Consider the following 20,708-nt stretch of genomic DNA (forward strand, 5'->3'; position numbering starts at 1 on the left):
GCGTGTGTGTGTGTGTGGCGCAGTTAAAACAGAGTTGAATTTTTGCGCCCATCAATTACAATTCATTTGAATTTATTTAAATACACTTGACTCGCGTTTTTTTTAATTTATGTTTTTCGTGAAATGTTGTTTTTTTTTTTCATTGAAATGTTCGAACTGTTGATATCAACGCCGATACATCAAAGTATCAAATGCAGCTAATACGATAGTAATAAATTATACTTATCAATGATAAGCGAAAGAAATATGCGCTCAATGCAAATGAATCACAGCTCAAATCAGAATTTCAATTCAAATTTAACGATCTTTCTGCAGCAGTTCCAGTTCCGCAAGCAAGAACAAGAACAAGAGCAAGAGCAAGAGAATCACACAGTTGATTGTGCATCGCATGTAAATTGCTCATATTAACAGTTCTTAGCTTGCCTCTCTCTCTCTCTCTGTAGCTCTCTCTGTGTGCGTGCGCTCATTTTACACTCAATTTCGCACTTCCTTTTCGTTGAGCGTGGTTGAGCTCAATTGCATGTTTTAGCACCTCGTTGAGTTATTTTCATGCTCTGATTTATCGTCTTATCTGCTGTGCGCCCTAGCCCCAAACTAATTCGGACTTAACGATTTGCGTATGACGCTTGTAACGTACACATGAGTATTTCAGTTAAGACTTGCACTACTTTGTATTAAATATATAAAAATGATATAAAGCTTTGTCAACAAACATAAACTAATAAAATATTTATAAACAAAATTTTGGTTTTTATGGCCAACTAATAAAAGAATTTATACTTCTGTCTGTTCTATCTCTTTGCTAATTTGTACAGGTTTCTCAGTTATCTCAAATAGTCAGACTATATGTTTTTGTTTTTTCATTGTTCATTTTGTGATGGGGGGACTTACTGCCTGGAATATCCAAGTTTTTGTTTGTCACTTCCAACTTGAAAGAGTTCGATAAATTTTTAATCATGCGCCACAGCACACGTGAGATATGTTTTAACATTATCAATCATGTGCAATGTTGCTTTTTTGTCTCATTTCTTTGAATTGTCGTTAAACACTTTCAAGCCGATTTCGATGGCTGCGCATACGCCGAGCTGGCCGTAGGGCATTGCATGCTCCGCGCTGACCAATTGCCACTATGCCTGCTCCGACCTGTGCGATCAGCGGCGGCCGTTTGCTCCACTTTTTTGTTGTTTTTTCATTCTTCTTTTTTTATACACACTTGATTTTTTTTTTTTTTTTGCAGCTACCACTTAAGCGTGAGTTTTGCTTATGAGCGCTAAGCCTGCGCTGGCGTCTCTGTAGGCGTGATTAGCAGTAGCAGCGGCTGCGGCAGCGTCATCAGCTTCTGTTATCCAGCCATTTGAGCGCGTGTGTATGTGTGCGTGTGTGTGTATGTAAGCTCTCGAGTGTCTGTTATCAACACTATCTTTTGCTATAGATGTTCACTGGCGCTGCTGATGCTTCTTCTTGTTGCTTCTACACTGGCTTCGCCTCCGCTGCTCCCGTTGATGATGCCGTTACTCGTATATTAAGCTCATGTACATACATACATACATAAGTATGCATGTAGGTGTCGAGCTATAGTGTGTATGTGAACACACGTACATACATACATGTGTATGCATTTGTGTAGTTATCTGTGCTCAGGTCTTAGGTAAAACAAATTTGAGTCAACAGATTAGACTCTCGAGGGATAGGGCAGAAAAAACATTGTGATAATTCAACTCAAATAATCTGTGTCATCAGTCGTATTATTGGCAGATGCAAAACGATGCGCGCGGCGTGCACGCGGCGCTGTGCACCAGCCACAGTGTCCGCACACCCAATGAATTCATGGTGAAAACAAATTGAAGGACTTACGCATGCGCCGGTGTTGCCAGATCAATCGAAAGGATGAATGTGTCAAATGTCATGTGATGATGGAAACTTTATTGTGGGCGGGTCGCATGGTTAAGGTGGGTCTTGGCGCCTTCATCGTAAAGCACTAAATCCGTAGACAAAGCATTTGCGCTCCGGCAGTTGCTGTGTTGTCTTTGTTATTGCTGTTGTTGTTACTGATATTGTTGTGGGTGTGTTTGGGTTTGGCGTCGGCATTGGGATCGGCGACGCGTCGCCATTTGGGAAGGGGGAGGCCCATAAGCCGTACATGTAGTAGTAGTCGGAACTGAGACCCGTTGGGTGGGTAAATACGCTGACAAATTTGCTGCCATGCTAGTGAAAATAGCAACAACAACAACAGCAACATCTAAAGAATATAAGAACAATACAAAGCCGAAATCAATGCCTCATTGTGCACAGTAGTCGCTGATTGGAGGAAAAATAAGTCCATACCTAAGTCAATTCCTAAAGTTGGATGGTTTGGTGGATAGGTATATATGCTCGTATATCAGGTAATTTATACATATACATATATTCCTATATATTTGTTATTTACCGCTGTTTCAGTTATTATATTAAGCTAGCTCGCAAAGCAAAGACTAATAGATGGCTTATCACTAAATCTAAAATTTAGATGATTAAAACTTACGCTTAATGTCCTTTGAATTGGCTATGGAGTGTGCCTTAGCTAAGCACACCATGCCATCAGCATTGTACCACGGTGCGATTGCTCTACTGCCGTTCATTGGTAGCAAACCGTAAGTACTACATGCTCGAGCTGCTCGTACAGTGTGGGGGAGGGGAAGGGGTGAAAAGGAGATGGCGTTAACAAAAAAGTGTTCGCAATTTTCGTAGTTGTCTTTTGTCGATCGCCGATTTATTTACTTTGTGATTTTCTTTTTTTACTACACGTGTATTAGTTAGTCGCAGTAGACAACAGTAAACCGTGTGTGTATGTGAGTGTAGGTGGAGCTGGGCTGGGTCGTGTAAGGGGGCATGGGGGGGCCTGGTCGACGTTAGCTCGTCGGTGTTTGACACAAACCACTCACTCAAACCGAATTCCCCGATCGGATTCACATGCGCGCACAACGCGAAAATACTCCAAATCAACAAATTCGGCTCAAAGTGAGTGAACAACGGGATCAAAAAAGTATACATATAATATATGTACATACATACAAGCATACCCATATGTATGTATGTATGTATGAAAATAAAATTAAATTAAGTACCTTACTAAAATTCTCACACATGATTTTACAAAGCGAATGAGCAAAGGAGAGCACACAAGTGAGTGAGTGAGTGGTTAAGCGAATGCGCTCAACTGTTACTCCCTCCCTCTCTGTCGCTCTGGCTGTTGTCTGTGTGCGTGCGAAATAGACGAAGACGATCGGCCGTCAAAAGGAGGTGTTGATAGTCGGACTTGGCTGTAGCTTTAGTGCCGGATATCAACGACCAGTCATATGATGGACGTATCGCGCACCGTAACGGCGTAGCCAGCGTTGTGCATTGTGCGCGTGTGTGTGTGTGCCCTCTGCAGAGCATTAAAGCCTGTAATCGCAAGCGTAACTGTAACTGTAACCGTTACCGTTACCGTTACCGCTAATGCCGTTTTACCGTAAAGCTGCCAGCGAAAATTCTAATTCCAATTCGTCAACGCCGGCTGCGCAGCTGCCGCGAGCGCTCTGCTGGTGGGTGGCAGAGACGTGAGCTATCCAAGCATTTCAATTTAAATCAACGTTACACATACATGCGCACAGACGGAGACTCGGAGACACGGACACACGGAGACACACAGGCACACACGCACACAGACAAACAGGGGCACACACTAAAAGTGTCAGAGCGCCGCCTGCAGCGCTTCAATTTCAATTCAATGCGCGCCGTGTAACGGTTAACGTCCTGTTCGTCGCGATCAACGGTTGCGCTTTTATTTTATTATTTCGTTTTACACTTTTTTTTTTTGCATTTCTGTTTCGTTCGTTCTGCAGCGGCTTTAACTATTTTGTTTTCTCGCCGCGCGCTGTGTTATTATTATTGTTGTTTTTGTTATTTGTGTGTGTGTTTTTTTTTATTATTGCAATTTTATAACGGTACAAAGTAAAGATATTTTGTGAAGTGCGAAAAATTGTTTGATTTTGTTTGCATCTCGGATTACTTAAGTGTGGGTATTATAATTAATTATAATCATAAATTATACTTTTAAAAAAATATATATCAACAATAAACTAAAACCCTATCAATTATCCGCTTATGGAAATAGTGCAAAGAAAATACTAGAATTTCTGCAGATCCTGTGCTAAAGATTTGTACGTGTGTTTTTTTATTTGTTTATGGGGCAGCAAAAAGTGCATACATATGTATACATACATACATATGTATATGTATGTCTATAAATTAATCAGAATCATTTGATATCAGCTTTAATTCAAATCCCATTACTCAGTTGCTATATCATTTATATGGCAAGGCAAATGAACTCTGCTTAAGTATTACACTCACATACATACATATATTTTGGTGTATATTTGTATACATATATTTGGTATATGTGTGCGTATAGGCTTGATCCATTGTATTCCTGCCTTCTTATGTCCAGTGCAAGTGTCGAAATAATTTTACTGCATTATCAATATAAATGTACTTCTATATGTAATATGTTTAAGTGTCTCTGACCAGCTTATCAGATGATCCGGTTTTGCGAAAATGTTTATATACTTACATGTGTCTATATGTTTATATATATATAAATATATATGGGCACGTTCCCATGATCGCTTACATGTCGACTTTCATATTTAGAAAACTCCAGTGAAATAGGTAGAGCTGACCCTTGGTGACTAAAGTTTGTTGAGGGTAAAATTTTTATAGAAAAAAAATTGAAAAAATATATACATACATATATATATTTTTTTATGCGTAGCTAATTTCTTTTTCCGCTTTTTCTTCTCTATTTCTATCTTTTTTCCTTCTTGCTTTCCTTTCCCAATAGTTCCAGGATAGCAAATATATATTTTCTAACCTAGTAAATATAAACAAAGAGTTTTTCCAAGGAAACCCAAAAGATAAAGAATATATACATACATACATATATATCGTTCAAGAAGTAAAGAGCCAGTATATTGTTTTTTTTTGTCCGTAGGTCCAATCCATGATCCAAAATACATACATTTATAATACATATTACATATATATGATAGCTTCAGATTTAAATGCTGAATTGAAAATTTTATTCTGCACCCTAGTGCAATATTCTAATTAATTTGTGATAGATATAACTCGCATATGAATATATTAAAAACATAATAGCTAGAGATTGATTCTGAATTCAGTTTTCTTTTAACGTGACTTGAGTGTAGTACAAAGCTCTGTTCTCTTCTCAAGTCTGAAATAATAGATATTTATGTTTTAAGCATAGCTTCTTGAAATATTTGCTTAAATTGAATTTTAAGCACGTTTCATTCACTGAACTATCTAAACGATCTTTAAAATGCAACTGTGCCCCACTTAAGACAGCACGTCTAAGCAAATATATATACATACATATATACAAATATATACTTGATATCATTATATAAACTGTAAGTACATATGTATTGGGCTGTAATCAATCAGTGTGTGTGTGTGTGTGTGTCAGGCCTTTAGACCCCCTGAATCGTAGTGCTCTATAGATTGACTGTCATTTTAATGAATGAGCTTAATTAGCGAAATTGTTGTATTATAATGCGATTGTTTTTCGACCGATTGTTTCGATCTTCAAACCGACAAAAACATAAACGAAACTATAGAAATTCTTTAGGCCAGTCCCTATATAGCATTATATGGTATATATTGTATACAAAATGTGTCTTATCGCTGTGCTTTAGCTTTTAGTCGGTTTGCCTTTGCTTGCCATCAATCATGTTGCTGGCAACAAATGTTGCCAGTGCCCCAAATGTTGCCAGCAACATTTGTGATTGCACAGCAAAATCCTTCAATGATCCACAGATAAGAAATGCCATGAAAATGTGAATGAAGTCGGGTATAATGTATGCAGTGCACTGTAACATTTATATAGATTCTTGATATAAGCTATCGGAATTTCTACTGTCAATTTATTTACAGTTTTAACATTGTTTCTCAATTTTTGCCTGTTTTCTTATTATCGATAAATATCGAGCCAAAGATTAGGACAGGTTATGTCATATAAAAGACAAAAGACTTCAGTTGGGACTTCTTGAATGTGAAATTAGAGCATGTTTCACGAGTGTATGATCGATAAATATCGAAATTTTATATATAGCCTTCATCATTGAGCTTTCCCAACTAAGTTAGGCAGCGTAATTGTTAGTCGAGCATAAGTGACGAATGAAACCTTTTGCGTTATTAGTTATTTGGGACGATCGTTTTAAACATATTATCGACATTTACGCGCTTTGTCAGTTGGCATTATTAATTGTCGTGTAACTCAGCGCCGTCCCGCTCCCACTCACTACGTCAGCTGTGAGACGACATCATCACGTTCGTTAGGAATCGGTGGCGTCTTACTTCTTATCAATGGCACCAAAGACAAGAACTAACGAGAAGACACGATTGACGATCTGCGATCGACGATCGATGTCTGGGACATTGATAGATCGAAATGCAATTAATCATGTGTGTGAAATGGTTTGTTTAGCAAATGTCAACATAATTAGCATTGCGATCGCAACGAAACTAGGCAAAAAACTAAAGAGGTAGACCTCTCTCTCTCTCTCTCTCTGTGTCTCTCTCTCTTCTCTCCACTGTCTTTATGTGTGCCTGTCCAGATGATACGTCAGAGGAGCTACCCGTAGCACCTTTCGACATAGCCGACAATGTCGTGATTATTTACAAAACGTGTTCATTTGCAGTTGTTGCTATTTATTATTGATTATGCGACTGTTTAACGTTCAGTATATGTAAATATTTTTTATTCAAAGAAAAATATTATTATATATAAATATATGTATGTATGTATGTATATGATATATATATAATTATAATACAGCAAGTAAATTATGCATGATCCGACCAAAAGTAAATCCCGAAATTCTGAACAAAGTTGTTTATCTCTCTTTACTTTCTCTTTATATTTCGATCTCTATCTCCCTCAATCTCTGTTGCTATCTCTTATTCGCCATTCATCTCTTCCCCTCTCTCTCATATTGGAAATATCTTTTCATATATACATATATTCATATTCTCAAATTACAGGGTATAAGTAGTCTTTCGCTCTAATTTCACCCACACGTCGAATTATTTATATCTATTTTATAGTTACGACATCATTTGCTTTGCCATCCACTATAAAACATGCAAATTATAGGGTATTTATGGACGTGTCTCACATTTCTGGCACTGTAAGCTGTGTAGAAATTCTTAATTCCAATCATTTGATGCGATCACAGCAACTTGATCTTCGATCCTTGTAGGTTTTTTGCTCACGATCGTTGTTTATTTTTCGGGTTACGATCGATTGCTTTGTGGATTGTGTGTGGGTCACATTGATGATCAATTAGTATGCTTTATTGCGGCCATATTAAACGCTCTGTTGTTTTTCGCACTTAGCAATATCAAGTGTAAAATTCAATTCATTTGCATCATCATAGACTGCCGCTACTTCTTCTTCTCTCCATAAAAAAAGTTGAATTTTATTTTTGTTTGTGCAGAATTTTTCATGCCACAAAAACATTTTGCGACAAGCCCAACTCAGGGCAACAAAAATTGTTTGTTTTTCCTCTTTATTTATTTTTTTATTTTTATAATGAGCTGAAAACAAATCAAATACAATAAAAATCCAAAGACTTTCATTGAATGGCGCGTCATCACATTGGCGAACGCGCCCAGTGGCGAGGCAATAGAGCGTATACCCTGTAAAAATTGAGTCGGTAGACTCATTTCAATCGGAACAAAAGACAGAAGAGGGTGTGGCTAACACGATCTTGGTACAATCTAATAGGTATATGTGTATATATCGAGGAGTTGGATAACTCATAATGAATTTGGTATACCCATTCATAGAGTTGCGTTCCAGGGTAACTGTCAGTCAATCACATCGAATACTTGCCTTTGTTTACTTTGTGTTTCTATTTTGATTATTGTTAACAAAATGCTTAGCCCAGTTTGTTGGCCATAGGCAATTCTTATTGCCATTTCAAAGATAACTCTTAGAAAACACTCTCAATACTTGTTCCCTGTTTTATAAAGCTACATATATGTATATATGTACATATGGTATTTTCAATTGAATAAATGCTACACTGAAACATTATCAGCTCTTCACTTGAACAACAATTCGAATATATATAGATATATATAGACACATATGTATGTATGTATATATACATAATAGATCGTTGATGCCTTCTGAACGAGTTTGGTAATAACGAATGTAATAGTTAAAGTGGTTGTAAATAACTGTAAAACGATTTGGAGATAACAGAACTTAGAGCTCAGCTAAGAAGTCAATTGAACTACAAAACTCGTAAAAGAGAAATTAATAAAAAACTAAAGAGATTGTTCCTGAAATTGATCAAAGTTAATTATCAGATGTATTGGGATTTTGTAAGTTCTTAAGTTAGATAGAGATAGAAATAGAGATAGAGATAGAGATAGAGATAGAGATAGAGATAGAGATAGAGATAGAGATAGAGATAGAGATAGAGATAGAGATAGAGATAGAGATAGAGATAGAGATAGAGATAGAGATACAGATAGAGATAGAGATAGAGATAGAGATAGAGATAGAGATAGAGATAGAGATAGAGATAGAGATAGAGATAGAGATAGAGATAGAGATAGAGATAGAGATAGAGATAGAGATAGAGATAGAGATAGAGATAGAGATAGAGATAGAGATAGAGAGAAAGAGAGAGAGAGAGAAAGGGACAAGGAAGAAGAAAGAAAAATGAGGATTGAGGGAGACAGCTAAAAAGAGAGAGAGAGAGAAGGAGAGAGAGATAGCTAGATAGATACATAGGTGGTAGCTTACCTATAAAGACTAAAGGACAAAGAGATAGAAAGACGGACAGAACAGGATAACATAATGAAGGTTGACTATTAATGTTTATCTAAAGATCACAGAAGAAGCCTATGGAATATAACTATAAGGCGCTTTTAAGTGTTTACATTCCCGCGGATCTATTCTTTATAAGCAGGCTATCGATAACGATTATTCAGGTATTTTCATAAATCGAGAAATTGTGAAATTCCGTTTTTATTACCTTGTAAAACTTTACCTTTCCCTCTACAGTGCCTATCAAAATGTTGGCTCTACTTTATTTCGAGGAATTTCCTATCATATCAGAATTTTGGCTCTACTTCATTTCGAGGAATTCCCTATCATATCAAAATGTTGGCTCTACTTTCTTTCATTCATATATTCATATTAGTTAGTTCTCCAGTTAGCGAGATCTGCAGCAAAAATACAGGGTATAAGCCACATAGAAGATAACTTGGGATCTATTATGTACGTAATGCCCCTGTAAATTCAACCGGTAGCCTCTAAGTTTCTCTCTCTCTCTCTCTCTCTCTGGCAATAAACACCATAAAAAGCCTTATACTATGAGTATAAATATGGAACTACCTCAACATGTTCGTGTAGTTAGGTGCAATTATCTTTACGATTTTGCAAGAAGTCGACCAGAACATTGTATTAATATTGATTTGCTTGTCCTATTATCGTCACATTATTTCACAAAACATCTAAAATCGTGGCAGGTGCGAATCGTTAACATCTTAACAGTCTCAGAGTTGTCAACCTATTCAAGTTTTCTCAATATTCATATGTATATACATATATATGTATTTTAGATATTTTGTATCGAGCTGCTAATTGAAGGTGGTAAATTTCCAAACAGGTAGGCAGTTTGTCACCAAACCTAATCCCAGACAGATAACAAGACATGCCCATTGCCAATGGGCTAGCATGGCAACTGATCGACTAGGAGATACCCTCGTTACAACGTATTAACAATCCGGAGAACTTATATATTTATACCTAAAGCTAAAGATCTTAATCGATGCCATGGGAAACGAATAGAGAATTTTATCTGTTCTAGCCTATATGTCAAATTTTAAATGTTAAGGAGTGAGAGGATGCAGAGAGAGAGAGAGAGATATATATACAGAGAGGTACCCGCACGGCACAAGTCACGCCCTCTTCTGACCGTTACACACATCACGTGAGGTCAGAAATGCCCCGTTTCAGGCATTTTTTAATGGGTAGAAAAGTGGGTAGAAATTAGCGGCAATACTCGGGCACTTTGCGTCTTGGCGATATGATTAGATGTGTCAATATGTTAACCCGACCAAATGACGTCGCCTCAGCATTGTCCACACTGACGTAGTGCCCGGTAGGAAATCTGTGAGGGGCCTCAGGGTGATCGTAGTCGCTGAAGAATGTCTCGAGTGTCTCAGACGTCGAAGCTGAAATGCCCTACACGAACGGGTTTATGGATGGATAGATGACGGATAGAGATTGGTTCGATTTATTATTTGAAGTATTTACTATATAGTAGTTTATGAATGAAAATTCCTGTGGAGCCTAAAAAGTTTATATTCCCGGGGATCCAGAAATTACTTCCACGACTGATCATGAATATATGTATGTGTGTAGCTCGCCAACTCTGCACACGTTTCACACGTTGATAATACTCTACCGACGCGTTTATAGACCCTGGATATAAACTTTGCTCGTTTCGCCGGTCTTACGGAGGCAGCGCTGGCAGCTGAGAAAACTCGGGTATATGAAGACTGAGCGCTGAACCCATAAGACTCGCCGTATTGCAGGTAGGGCAGGTGGCACTACCCCAAAAGGAATTTCATAAGTCGGTGTATATATATATACATATATCAGAGACAGTTAATCGCAATCAAGCGACGATTAATGCTGATACAAACCATAAACAATATTTCTATATGTATAACTATAAAACATTTATAGAAAACTTTCGAGTGCAATTTACAATAGGCCCTCTGTCGAATGGTTGTTTAATTTGCTTTTGCTTTTCTCGCTATTATGTCTGGTTGCAGCCTTATCCTTTTGGGCCAAGTTAGCGACAGGACGAGCATGTCGCCAAATCGCTGGATACTCTTGCTCATCTTCTACATATCGTATCTGCTGTTTGGCGCTGCCATCTACTATCACATCGAGCATGGCGAGGAGAAGGAGGCACGTGCCGAGCAGCTGAAGGAGCGCATTGAAATCTATGGTACGTACACCTCACCCATATACAGCTATATAGATGTATGGATAGCTGGATAGATAGATAGATAGATAGATATATAGATATATATATAGATAGATAGATAGATAGATAGATAGATAGATAGATAAATAGATAGATAGATAGATAGATAGATAGATAGATAGATAGATAGATAGATAGATAGATAGATATAGATAGATAGATAGATAGATATATAGATAGATATAGATAGATAGATAGATAGATGCTCGACTAGCTCTCTCGCTCCCTCGCTCGATCGCTCGGCTCGCTCGCCCGCTAGCCATCTCGCTCGCTCGCTCGCTCTACTAGCTCGCTCGCTAGCTCGCTCGACACGCTAGATCGCTTCGCTAGCTCCTCTCTCGCTGCCTGCTCTCGCTATCTCTACTCGCCTCGACTAGCTCGCTCGCTCGCTCTCCTCTCGATGATAGGATAGATAGATAAGATAGATAGATAGATAGATATATAGATAGATAGATAGATAGATAGATAGATAGATAGATAGACAGTAGCTGTCGCTATCATCAGTCTCCAGTCTCCAGCATTTTATGATCGCATTTTTCGTGTCCATGTGATATCTAACAACTTCAACTGTCTGCCACGAATTCTTGGCCAAAAAAGAAAACAAACAATTTTAGCAGCTACTTGCGTAGTTCCCCACAAATGCCCCGAAAAAAAATACTCCATCAAAGATAGGGTCGTCGCATCTAACGAGTGTGGATAACTTGACTTTGGCAAACACTTTGGCCCTCCTACAGGCACGAATGTAGGTCAAATCGATATTTGGACAGTTTGATCAATCATTTCGAGCTGATAGGTTGAATGAAGTATCGCCTGATATCAGATTAACCCGACTCAATTTAGCCACAGCCAAAACTATAATGAAGATCACGATTAAAGTATATATAATGAAAGCATATTATGTGGCAAGAACCTCACATTGCACACTGGAGGAAACTCGCCTCTGTTATTCCATAGAGCATTCATGCCTGAACATGTTTCAGCCTATAAACATTTTTATGACCTAATCAAACGCAATTCAAAGTAATCTCAGTTAGTCTTGCAGATAAGCATTGCTTTACTGAAGCCAATCCGATTTCACGAGTTGCATGGCATAAACTTGGCTAAATTCATATACATATATCAGTCGATATTGATCAGTTATGGCCAAGCAAAATAGCTAACTTCATGGTTTAATGTGGCACGGCATAACTTTGGTTCAATCTATATTTAGCTAACGAAATCAGTTCACGAAATTAGCAAAATATAAACGGATTTATCAGTCCACGTCGTAAAAGTCGTCTGATTCTCAGCCGCACGCAGCTGAAGCGCAGCCAACTTAATGTGCTAATTACTTGGTCATGAACTGCATGGCATAAACGTTAAAGATGTATGTATGTATGTGTAGGGGTAGTATTTATAGAGCACAGCCAGTTCGGTGTGACTGGGCTGAAAAGTGAAAAGCACAAGAAATGACCTAACTCGACTGGATTTTCGTTTTGCCAAACGTGCGTAAATTTTGAGGGGAATATGAGCTTTATAAGTTAGCAAGTGTGCGAATCGGATTCGTGATTAATTGCACTGATACGAATGTGATTTACATATCTGTCTCTGTCTGCAGCTGTGTGTGTGTGCGTGTGTGTGTGCGGATATCAGACACACTGATCGCGATCGTATTTATTTTGAGGGTTATTCCACTATAATTGCAATAAAATCGAATTTAAATAGCACATAAAAATGTGCTAATTGTTCAGATAAATAAACTATAAACGCCAATTAGACATCGTCCAGCCACGACGTGCGACGATATACATATATTACTCTATATACATACATATACATATTTATACGTATGAAGTTAATTCGGAGTGTATTACCTCCAAATAGAAATTGCTCAAGTTTATATTACACTCGTATTATAACATCAGATCGGGTTCTTATATGATGGCATATATACATATGTATGTATGTATATCATTATATTTATGTATGCATATGTATATGTATCTATGATTATACATATCCGAGCTGATCTAGTTGAATTTGATCTATCATCTGCCCTTCTCTCTGCTCATACTTGCCCCTCTTCATATTCCTCTTGTTCTTGGTCTATCTATCATATCTAACATTCCCTTCATCTGTGATCCGCCCTGTCTGTCTTTCTGCCCCGCCTTTGCCGTACTTGGCAGATCGCAGGGTATCTGCCAGTCGAGCTAAACGGCCACACGATCTCTATTGCGCAATGCAAGAGTCATTCCAGTCTATACATATACAATTCAGTCGTCTGAGCTAAATCCGTTAACAGTTTTCACGATCAATGAGCTCGGAATCTATAGCTTTATGCACTGATCCCCCTTTTGACCTGCGACTTAAAATGGCCTTTCCTTATCACATATACACATAGTCCTAGACTATGTTCGCACTCGATATCGATTTCAATATTAAGCTATTGGGCTTCCAAAAGTACTTCAATTGCGCTTTCGTAGAACCCTATGTGGCGCTTGCCATAAGACCCTGGATCACATATCATTTGGAAGTGTGTGCACAAACATGTGATGTTGGCATTTACAGTTAATCACCTCAGATAGCCCCGTCACTGATAAGGGAATGAAACACGTTTGACCCTGGTGATCTAGTTGTCATTCAATGAATCTTCCCCCTCAATATGTACTGAAAGATCAGCGATCTTAGCTGGCTTTGATCTTTCGCGATTGAAACGTCCATAAGAGCTTGATCTAAGTACTGTCCCTACTTTTTGCATATCAGTCTAGTATCTTTCGAGCTATACAAGTATGGGATTGAGCTTGAAGTGTTTGAAGAACTCTCAACTTGAAGATCAACTATCTATCCTCATACGTTTTCATTTGTATTTTCTTGTCTATTATGAATTGATCTTGCTCGACTTAATTTAGAGTCCTTCAAGTGATCTTTCATTAGAATTATTTTAAGCTTTTACAGATTTTCAAATTTCTTTCCTAGATCTCCACCCGTCTCTCTCTCTCTCGCTCTCTCTCTCTCTCACTCGCTCTGTCTCATTGACCTCACGCTCAACAGTTAAATTGATCAATTTGAACGTTTTCGTCGCTCCCCAAATCATCAAGAGACAAAACACGAAAAACATCAACAAGATAAACGCCATCCAAGAACTTAATCTCAATTAATGTTCGCTAGTTTGTGCCGTTAGTTGGGCTTCAAAGATTTACAAGAATTTGTGCTAATGATCGACGTCTATGAACAAATTGCCCGCAATCACAATCAAAAAAAAAAGAAGAAAAAAAGAAAAAAAAAAAGACCCGGATGACAACAAAAGGCAATACTACGATATCAGAACTCATGCTGGAAAAATAGAAATAGACCGAGAGAGAGAGAGGGAGGGAGAGGGGAGAAAAAGGGATGGAGATAGAGATTACTATTACTATCTAGATGGATGGATGGAACTGCACTGGGATCGTTGAAAAGTGAATTGCCCACAATTGCGAACCAACAACAGCGAGCCTCCCACTGGGAAGGCTTTTGTTAAATATCTGTCTGTCGCATTTATTGAATTATGCAATTCGTTAAAAGATTACGGCTAGAAAATTGTTGTCATTCGCTGCATTTGCCTGTGTGGCTTAGGGTTTATTGAATGATTGCACTCAGTTAATTTCAGACGAATTGCACCCAAGACCAGATATAGCATATACAAACGATGGAGCTATATATGTGAGTGACTAAGTAAGCGATGGATACAACTCGAAACGAGAGATCGATATATCGATATATGTTAGTAAGGGATCTCTCAGCAAAACTAGTTTTAGTTGATGCTGAAGATCAACTATGAGCTAGTCGAAAGGCAGATCAACTGGAGATCATTTTATGCATCTTTAAGTATATAGATCTATATAAATATATAGGCCGACTCTGCAATATTTCAAGTTAGTCCTAAACAACCTATAAGAATTCATATCTTTGCATAATATCAAAGCTGCGTACGCCCCTAATGATCGTTACGATCCATGAAGCATGCCACCGTGTGGAGCGCATTCTAAACAGTTTTCAACGGCCGTAAACTTACCCGGAATCGCGGCGACAATTGACAATCGGCGATCAGCGATCAGTGATCAGCGATCAGCGACTTGAGTCAGGGTCAGGTCAATCTGTTGTCACGTTGACAGTTGCGATTTCAACCCTAAGCCGGATAGTTGTAGTCGCAATTGTTTTGCTTCCTCTTTCATCTCTATGGAAAGGCGGAAGGTTAAATGGCGTTTGTAACACGATCAGTCGAACGCCCGCTTTCCATTTGCTTCCGGAACACGTGAAATAGAATTAATTAAATTTGATTTGATTCGACTTTATGCTTCATTGCGTTTTGCAGTGCTGTTCCAATAGAACTTTTTACTTATCTAGATGCCATTGGACTTACGGAAATGGGCATCGAGTGTTGCTACAATTTTTGGGTATTTTCTAATCAGTCATCTGGCTATAACTTACATCACTAGAACTTAGACTTGACTTATTTCGTTGCCTTTCTTTTTCTCCACGTTACAGAGTTTCTCATGGAGCAGTTAGAGGATAAAAATGCGACCACACAAAACGAGGTCTTGGAGCGCATTACGGATTATTGTGGCAAGCCGGTTACGGATTACACAAAAGACGACTACGAAATACCCTATACGTGGACATTCTATCACGCCTTCTTCTTTTCGTTTACCGTCTGCTCAACGGTGGGCTATGGCAATATATCGCCGACAACATTCGCGGGTCGCATGATCATGATCGTCTATTCGGTGATCGGGATACCGGTGAATGGAATACTCTTTGCCGGATTGGGCGAGTACTTCGGACGCACGGTAGGTGGATAGAGATGAACAGAATCAGAGGTCCATACATACATAGATATAAAGATATATAGATACATAGATACTTGGATACATATCTCTTACATATCTAAATTTCTCTCGCTCTTCAGTTTGAGGCCATCTATAGACGATATAAGAAGTACAAAATGTCCTCGGATGATCATTATGTGCCACCGCAGCTGGGATTGATAACCACGGTGTTCATAGCCCTAGTACCAGGTATAGCCCTGTTCCTATTACTACCCGCATGGGTGTTTACGTACTTCGAGAGCTGGCCCTATTCGATTTCACTGTACTACAGTTATGTGACGACGTCGACAATTGGCTTTGGCGATTACGTGCCCACATTTGGAGCCAACCAGGTGAGTTGCGATCCACGCTCGGTTTGGCTATAGTTAACGGTTTTTCGATCCTTTAGCCACGCGAATTCGGCGGCTGGTTCGTGGTGTATCAAATCTTTGTGATCGTCTGGTTTATATTCTCCTTGGGATACCTGGTCATGATAATGACGTTTATAACGCGGTAAGTAAGAGAATGCATTGTCTAATTGGAGTGCTGCATGATATGTTTTGCATGCTGGGACTGTCCAAAACATCGCCCTAACCTACCATCAAAACTAATTTATATTGTATCTATATATATACACTACTATTCTATTTTCCTAACATAATCGAATGCATATGTTTAGAGGGCTGCAGAGCAAGAAGCTGGCCTACTTGGAGCAGCAGCTCTCATCGAATCTGAAGGCGACACAGAATCGTATATGGACGGGTGTTACCAAGGATGTGGGCTATTTACGACGTCTGCTCAACGAGCTATATATACTGAAAGTCAAGGTAAAGCCTATAGAACATAGTAAATATATAGTATAAACATATGGGGTTTAAAATAATCAATTTTACAATATTTAACTGAAGTTTATTTATGTATGTCTATTAAGCGGGAGTTTTAATTTTCGAAACAATCCTTAAACTATTTATCCTAACTATTGGACGCCATTTTGGCATTTGCTGCTGCTGCGGCGGCGTCTGCGTCTGCGTCGACGTCAGTGTGAAAGCTGCGTGCGCAAAGCTTTCGAAAACAAAAGCAAAAAAGCAAAGCAAAAAGCAAATACTAATACAATTTACTAATACATACACACTACAAAGAGCACAGCATATAAAGTATGCGCGTGAGCGTGTGTGTGTGTGTGTTTAATCAATGGTACGCACATATGTACATATTTCCGTTATGTTTTCGTCTTTACAATGCGTCAACTATCAACAACAATAACAATAACAACAACAACAACAACAATTGGGCTGCGCATTCACTAAATGTTTGACTAAGCGGGCGAACATTAACCGCAATCACCCCCCGACAAGTCCGTTAACAATTGTGATATTTTCTCCTTTTTTCTTAGTTTTTTCGAATGCGAAATAGAAAGAACGCGAAGATTAAGATTAGGCAGCCGCCGAAGGCGCGCAGGCGTAAGTAACATATGTACATACACACATAAATAAGCTTAACGGGACTCACAGACGCCACTGGCAGGGCTAGCAAGAGTGTGACAGAGATAGCAATAACAACAGCAAACAACAGAAACAACATATGAAATTTACACTAATACAAATACCATATGCTGCGCTCTCTTCTTTACATGTACAACAACAACAATGAACACGCACACCTACACGCACTCTGCCATTGATAATCGATAACCACACACGATATTTATCGTCAAATATAAACAGCCCGTTTACACCGATACAGAATTTGCATATACAGTGCCTCGGTCCGCCTCCTGCCCGGAGCTCAGCATGTACCGTGTGGAGCCAGCACCGATACCGAGTCGGAAGCGCGCCTTTTCCGTGTGCGCCGAACTGGCCTCCCAGGATCCCACTGTTATGGTGCATGCCAATTCGGATACGGAGATAAGCAAATTCGATCGGGAGAAGACCTTCGAGACGGCCGAGGCTTATCGCCAGACAACAGACCTGCTGGCCAAGGTGGTGACGGCGTTGGCCACGGTGCAGCCGCCGCCACCGGAGGCTGATGATGCGGCCATGTATGGTGGCTACCATGGATTCTCTGACTCGCAGATCTTGGCCAGCGAGTGGTCCTTCTCGACACTCAACGAATTATCGGCGCCACGTCGTCCGCGTGGTCGTGCCTGCTCCGACTTCAATATTGAGCCACCACGTCGACCCCTCCGAGCGCCGCACAATCACAACGAATGGACCTGGAGCGGCGACAACCAGCAGATCCAAGAGGCCTTCAACAGCCGCTACAAGAGCCAGCTCAATGGTGCCGCCAGCGATCCGCATGTGGTGCATCTCGAGGAGCCGGACAACAGCGATGAGCAGCTCAAGAAGAATGGAGCAGTGGCTGGCGCTGGTCGGGTCAAGAAGTTCTCCATGCCGGACGGCCTGCGCAAGCTCTTCCATCGCAAGCGACCCTCGCAGGATCTGGAGCGCAAGCTGTCCGTGGTCTCTGTACCAGAGGGCATCACGTCGCTGCCCACGCGCTCCCCGCTGGACTTCTACAACAATACGGTTACGGCAAGCGCCAGCCAATCCTATTTGCGCAATGGCCGCGGTCCGCCACCACCCTTTGAATCGACCACCAGCCTCGCCTCCAGCAATGGCAATGCAGGCATCAGCAATCCGGCCTTCCATCTGGATGACTCCGACCAGGCGACCTTCGGCTCGACGGGCCCCTATCAACGCAAGTCTGCTGCTGGCGTGGCGGCCGGCAGGCGACGCCGCGAGTCCATCTACACCCAAAATCCAGCTCTCTCCGCTCGACGCGGCAGCATGTACACGCCCACAGCAACAGCAACTGCACTCCAGATGCAGCGCCGCGGCTCCGGCTCGGCGGCTATGGCAGCTGTTGCGGCCCGGCGTGGCAGCCTGTTCCCGGCCACGGGCGGAATGACGAGCAACGCAACGCCGCGGCGCTCCAGCATCTTCTCGGTGACCTCGGACAAGGACATGGATGTGCTGGAGCAGACCACCATAGCGGATCTGATACGCGCGCTCGAGGTGGTGCACACGCATGCCGTGCTCGATGAGCATCAGAAGGAGCAACAGCAGGCGGCGGCGGCTGGCGGCTCCAGCTCCAGCTCCAAGTTGACCAAGAAGCAACGTAAGCTGGGCAATGCCGGCCTCGATCCGCCCCAGCTGCCGCCCATCCTGTCCTTGTTTGCGGGTGACCAGACGCGCACGCTGCAGGCAACGGCGGCCAATCGTTTGTACGCCCGACGCTCCACCATTGTGGGCACCATGTCTCCCGGCGGCAGCAGCGGCCTGGCCACCCGTCGTCCATCCGGCATACACAACTTGGAGCCGCCACCCAGCTACACCGAGAAACCGCTGCCACCATCGACCTCCACGCCTACTGGCCAGTCCAAGTTCAGGCGGCGCTTCAGTGTGCGTCCGACAGCTCTGCAGATCCCACCTGGTCAGGCGCCGCCACCAGGTGCCAGCCTCAGCGAGGAGCCCAGCCCGTTGACCAGTTCCCAGACTGCGCTGCAGCGGCGCCTCTCGCTGCGACCATCGCCTCTGGCACGCGAACTCTCGCCCACATCGCCCACAGGGGCTGCCGGCAATGCTGGCCAGGATGAGCCGGGCACCTCAACGTCGCGCCTGTTGCCCTCGTCGCTAATGCGCCCCAGCACGAGCAGCACGCATTCCCCATTGTCGCGCATTGTGCAAATATCGCAGGCGCAGCGCAAGAGCAGCATGCCCGAAGGATTCGCCACGCGCAAGCCAGGCGCCGGAAGCGCAAGTGGGCCAGGCAGCGGAACCGGAAGCGGAAATGCTGGCGAAAAGTAGATAATCGTCTCTCAAATGTGTTTTCTAGTTTGTAGTTAATTTAATCATTGTGGCCAACAATTTATGTCTGTAATCAAGAAAAAACTATTTACATTCCCTATATGCATATAAACATATATATCCACATACCTATATATACTATATATATACATATGTATGTATACTATTTAATTATACGAAATGTTAGTTGTCTAGTTCGTAAGTCCTCGCCAAATCGCCTTAAACATTTTGTAGAATTAACTTATAGAATTGTTGCTTAAGAATTGTTAATTAGCGAGCATGAACAAAAAAAAAAGGAAATAAATAAATAATATATGTATATGTATGCATGTTCCATGAATTTTTATTCACTGACTGAGCTCATTTGGATATATCGGAAATGTATTCTCTTATAACTGAAGTTCGATCGTTTCTCAATTAATTGCGATATCCTGAAACATTTGGGGGAGTGGAACTTCGAGTTGGCCTAGGGTGTTGCTGGTAAACTTGTCTCGTCGCTGGCCGGGTCGTCAATGTGTGCTGGCTCGGGAACGGTTGGTTCAGCTGGATATTGCTGCTGCTCCAAAGTGGGTGCTTCAACGGTGTACTCCTCAAAGACTGGCAATTCTTCACGTGCCGTAATCAGCGCAGCCTCACGGCGAGCCTGCATTTTGGCCTGATGATTGCGATACGAACGATAGATAACTACGCCGCAATATACGCTAAAAAGTGCTGCGGCCGTTAAATAGTTACGCGGCTTTGGGTTGTAAATTAATGCACTGCACTGTTGAACACAATTTAACTGTGTTAACGTTATAAAGTCTTCCGACAAACCAGACATACCCATGGTTCTTTGTATTTATTTTTTTTTTTATTTAATTTATTTCCGAAGTTGTTTTGCCAAAAGGTTGTTTTGAAATAATGAAACAAACTAAAATTCTTTAACCATTAGAAAGCTGACTAAACAACGCCGACTA

At 40.9% G+C, this 20,708-nt stretch overlaps 2 protein-coding genes across 6 annotated transcripts; one reads left to right on the forward strand and one right to left on the reverse strand.

Moving 5' to 3' along the window:
* The first annotated feature begins 2,885 nt into the window (after positions 1-2,885).
* Positions 2,886-20,075, forward strand: Ork1 (open rectifier K[+] channel 1). Of its 5 annotated transcripts, XM_089263260.1 has the most exons (8): positions 3,290-3,437; positions 3,864-4,036; positions 10,906-11,084; positions 15,627-15,928; positions 16,048-16,299; positions 16,356-16,459; positions 16,626-16,773; positions 17,671-20,075. In XM_089263260.1, the coding sequence occupies exons 3-8, from the start codon at positions 10,943-10,945 to the stop codon at positions 19,750-19,752; spliced, it is 3,030 nt and encodes a 1,009-aa protein (XP_089119386.1). In that variant the 5' UTR covers positions 3,290-3,437; positions 3,864-4,036; positions 10,906-10,942; the 3' UTR covers positions 19,753-20,075. The 5 variants fall into 5 exon arrangements, with proteins under 5 accessions (XP_089119390.1, XP_089119389.1, XP_089119385.1 ...); XM_089263264.1 differs by lacking the exons at positions 3,290-3,437; positions 3,864-4,036 and adding an exon at positions 2,886-2,997; XM_089263259.1 differs by having other exon boundaries at positions 3,288-4,036.
* LOC108656192 (uncharacterized) lies at positions 20,072-20,692 on the reverse strand. Its single transcript, XM_018108168.3, has one exon. It carries the CDS (start codon positions 20,576-20,578, stop codon positions 20,219-20,221), a length of 360 nt encoding a protein of 119 aa, XP_017963657.1. The 5' UTR covers positions 20,579-20,692; the 3' UTR covers positions 20,072-20,218.
* Positions 20,693-20,708: the final 16 nt, after the last annotated feature.

The sequence above is a fragment of the Drosophila navojoa genome, chromosome X (assembly GCF_054131105.1).
Source record: "Drosophila navojoa isolate 15081-1374.11 chromosome X, UAZ_NAV_1.0, whole genome shotgun sequence".
NCBI classification, from domain to species: Eukaryota; Metazoa; Arthropoda; class Insecta; order Diptera; family Drosophilidae; genus Drosophila; species Drosophila navojoa.

What these genes read in the sequence shown, in the direction of transcription:
- LOC108656192 (XM_018108168.3), bottom strand. Translation starts at nt 20,578, where the DNA reads ATGGGTATGTCTGGTTTGTCGGAAGACTTTATAACGTTAACACAGTTA.
- Ork1 (XM_089263264.1), top strand. Translation starts at nt 10,943, where the DNA reads ATGTCGCCAAATCGCTGGATACTCTTGCTCATCTTCTACATATCGTAT. An exon ending in GGAGCGCATTGAAATCTATG is followed by an intron (nt 11,085 to 15,626) that starts GTACGTACACCT and finishes TCCACGTTACAG; the next exon opens with AGTTTCTCATGGAGCAGTTA. An exon ending in GCGAGTACTTCGGACGCACG is followed by an intron (nt 15,929 to 16,047) that starts GTAGGTGGATAG and finishes CTCGCTCTTCAG; the next exon opens with TTTGAGGCCATCTATAGACG.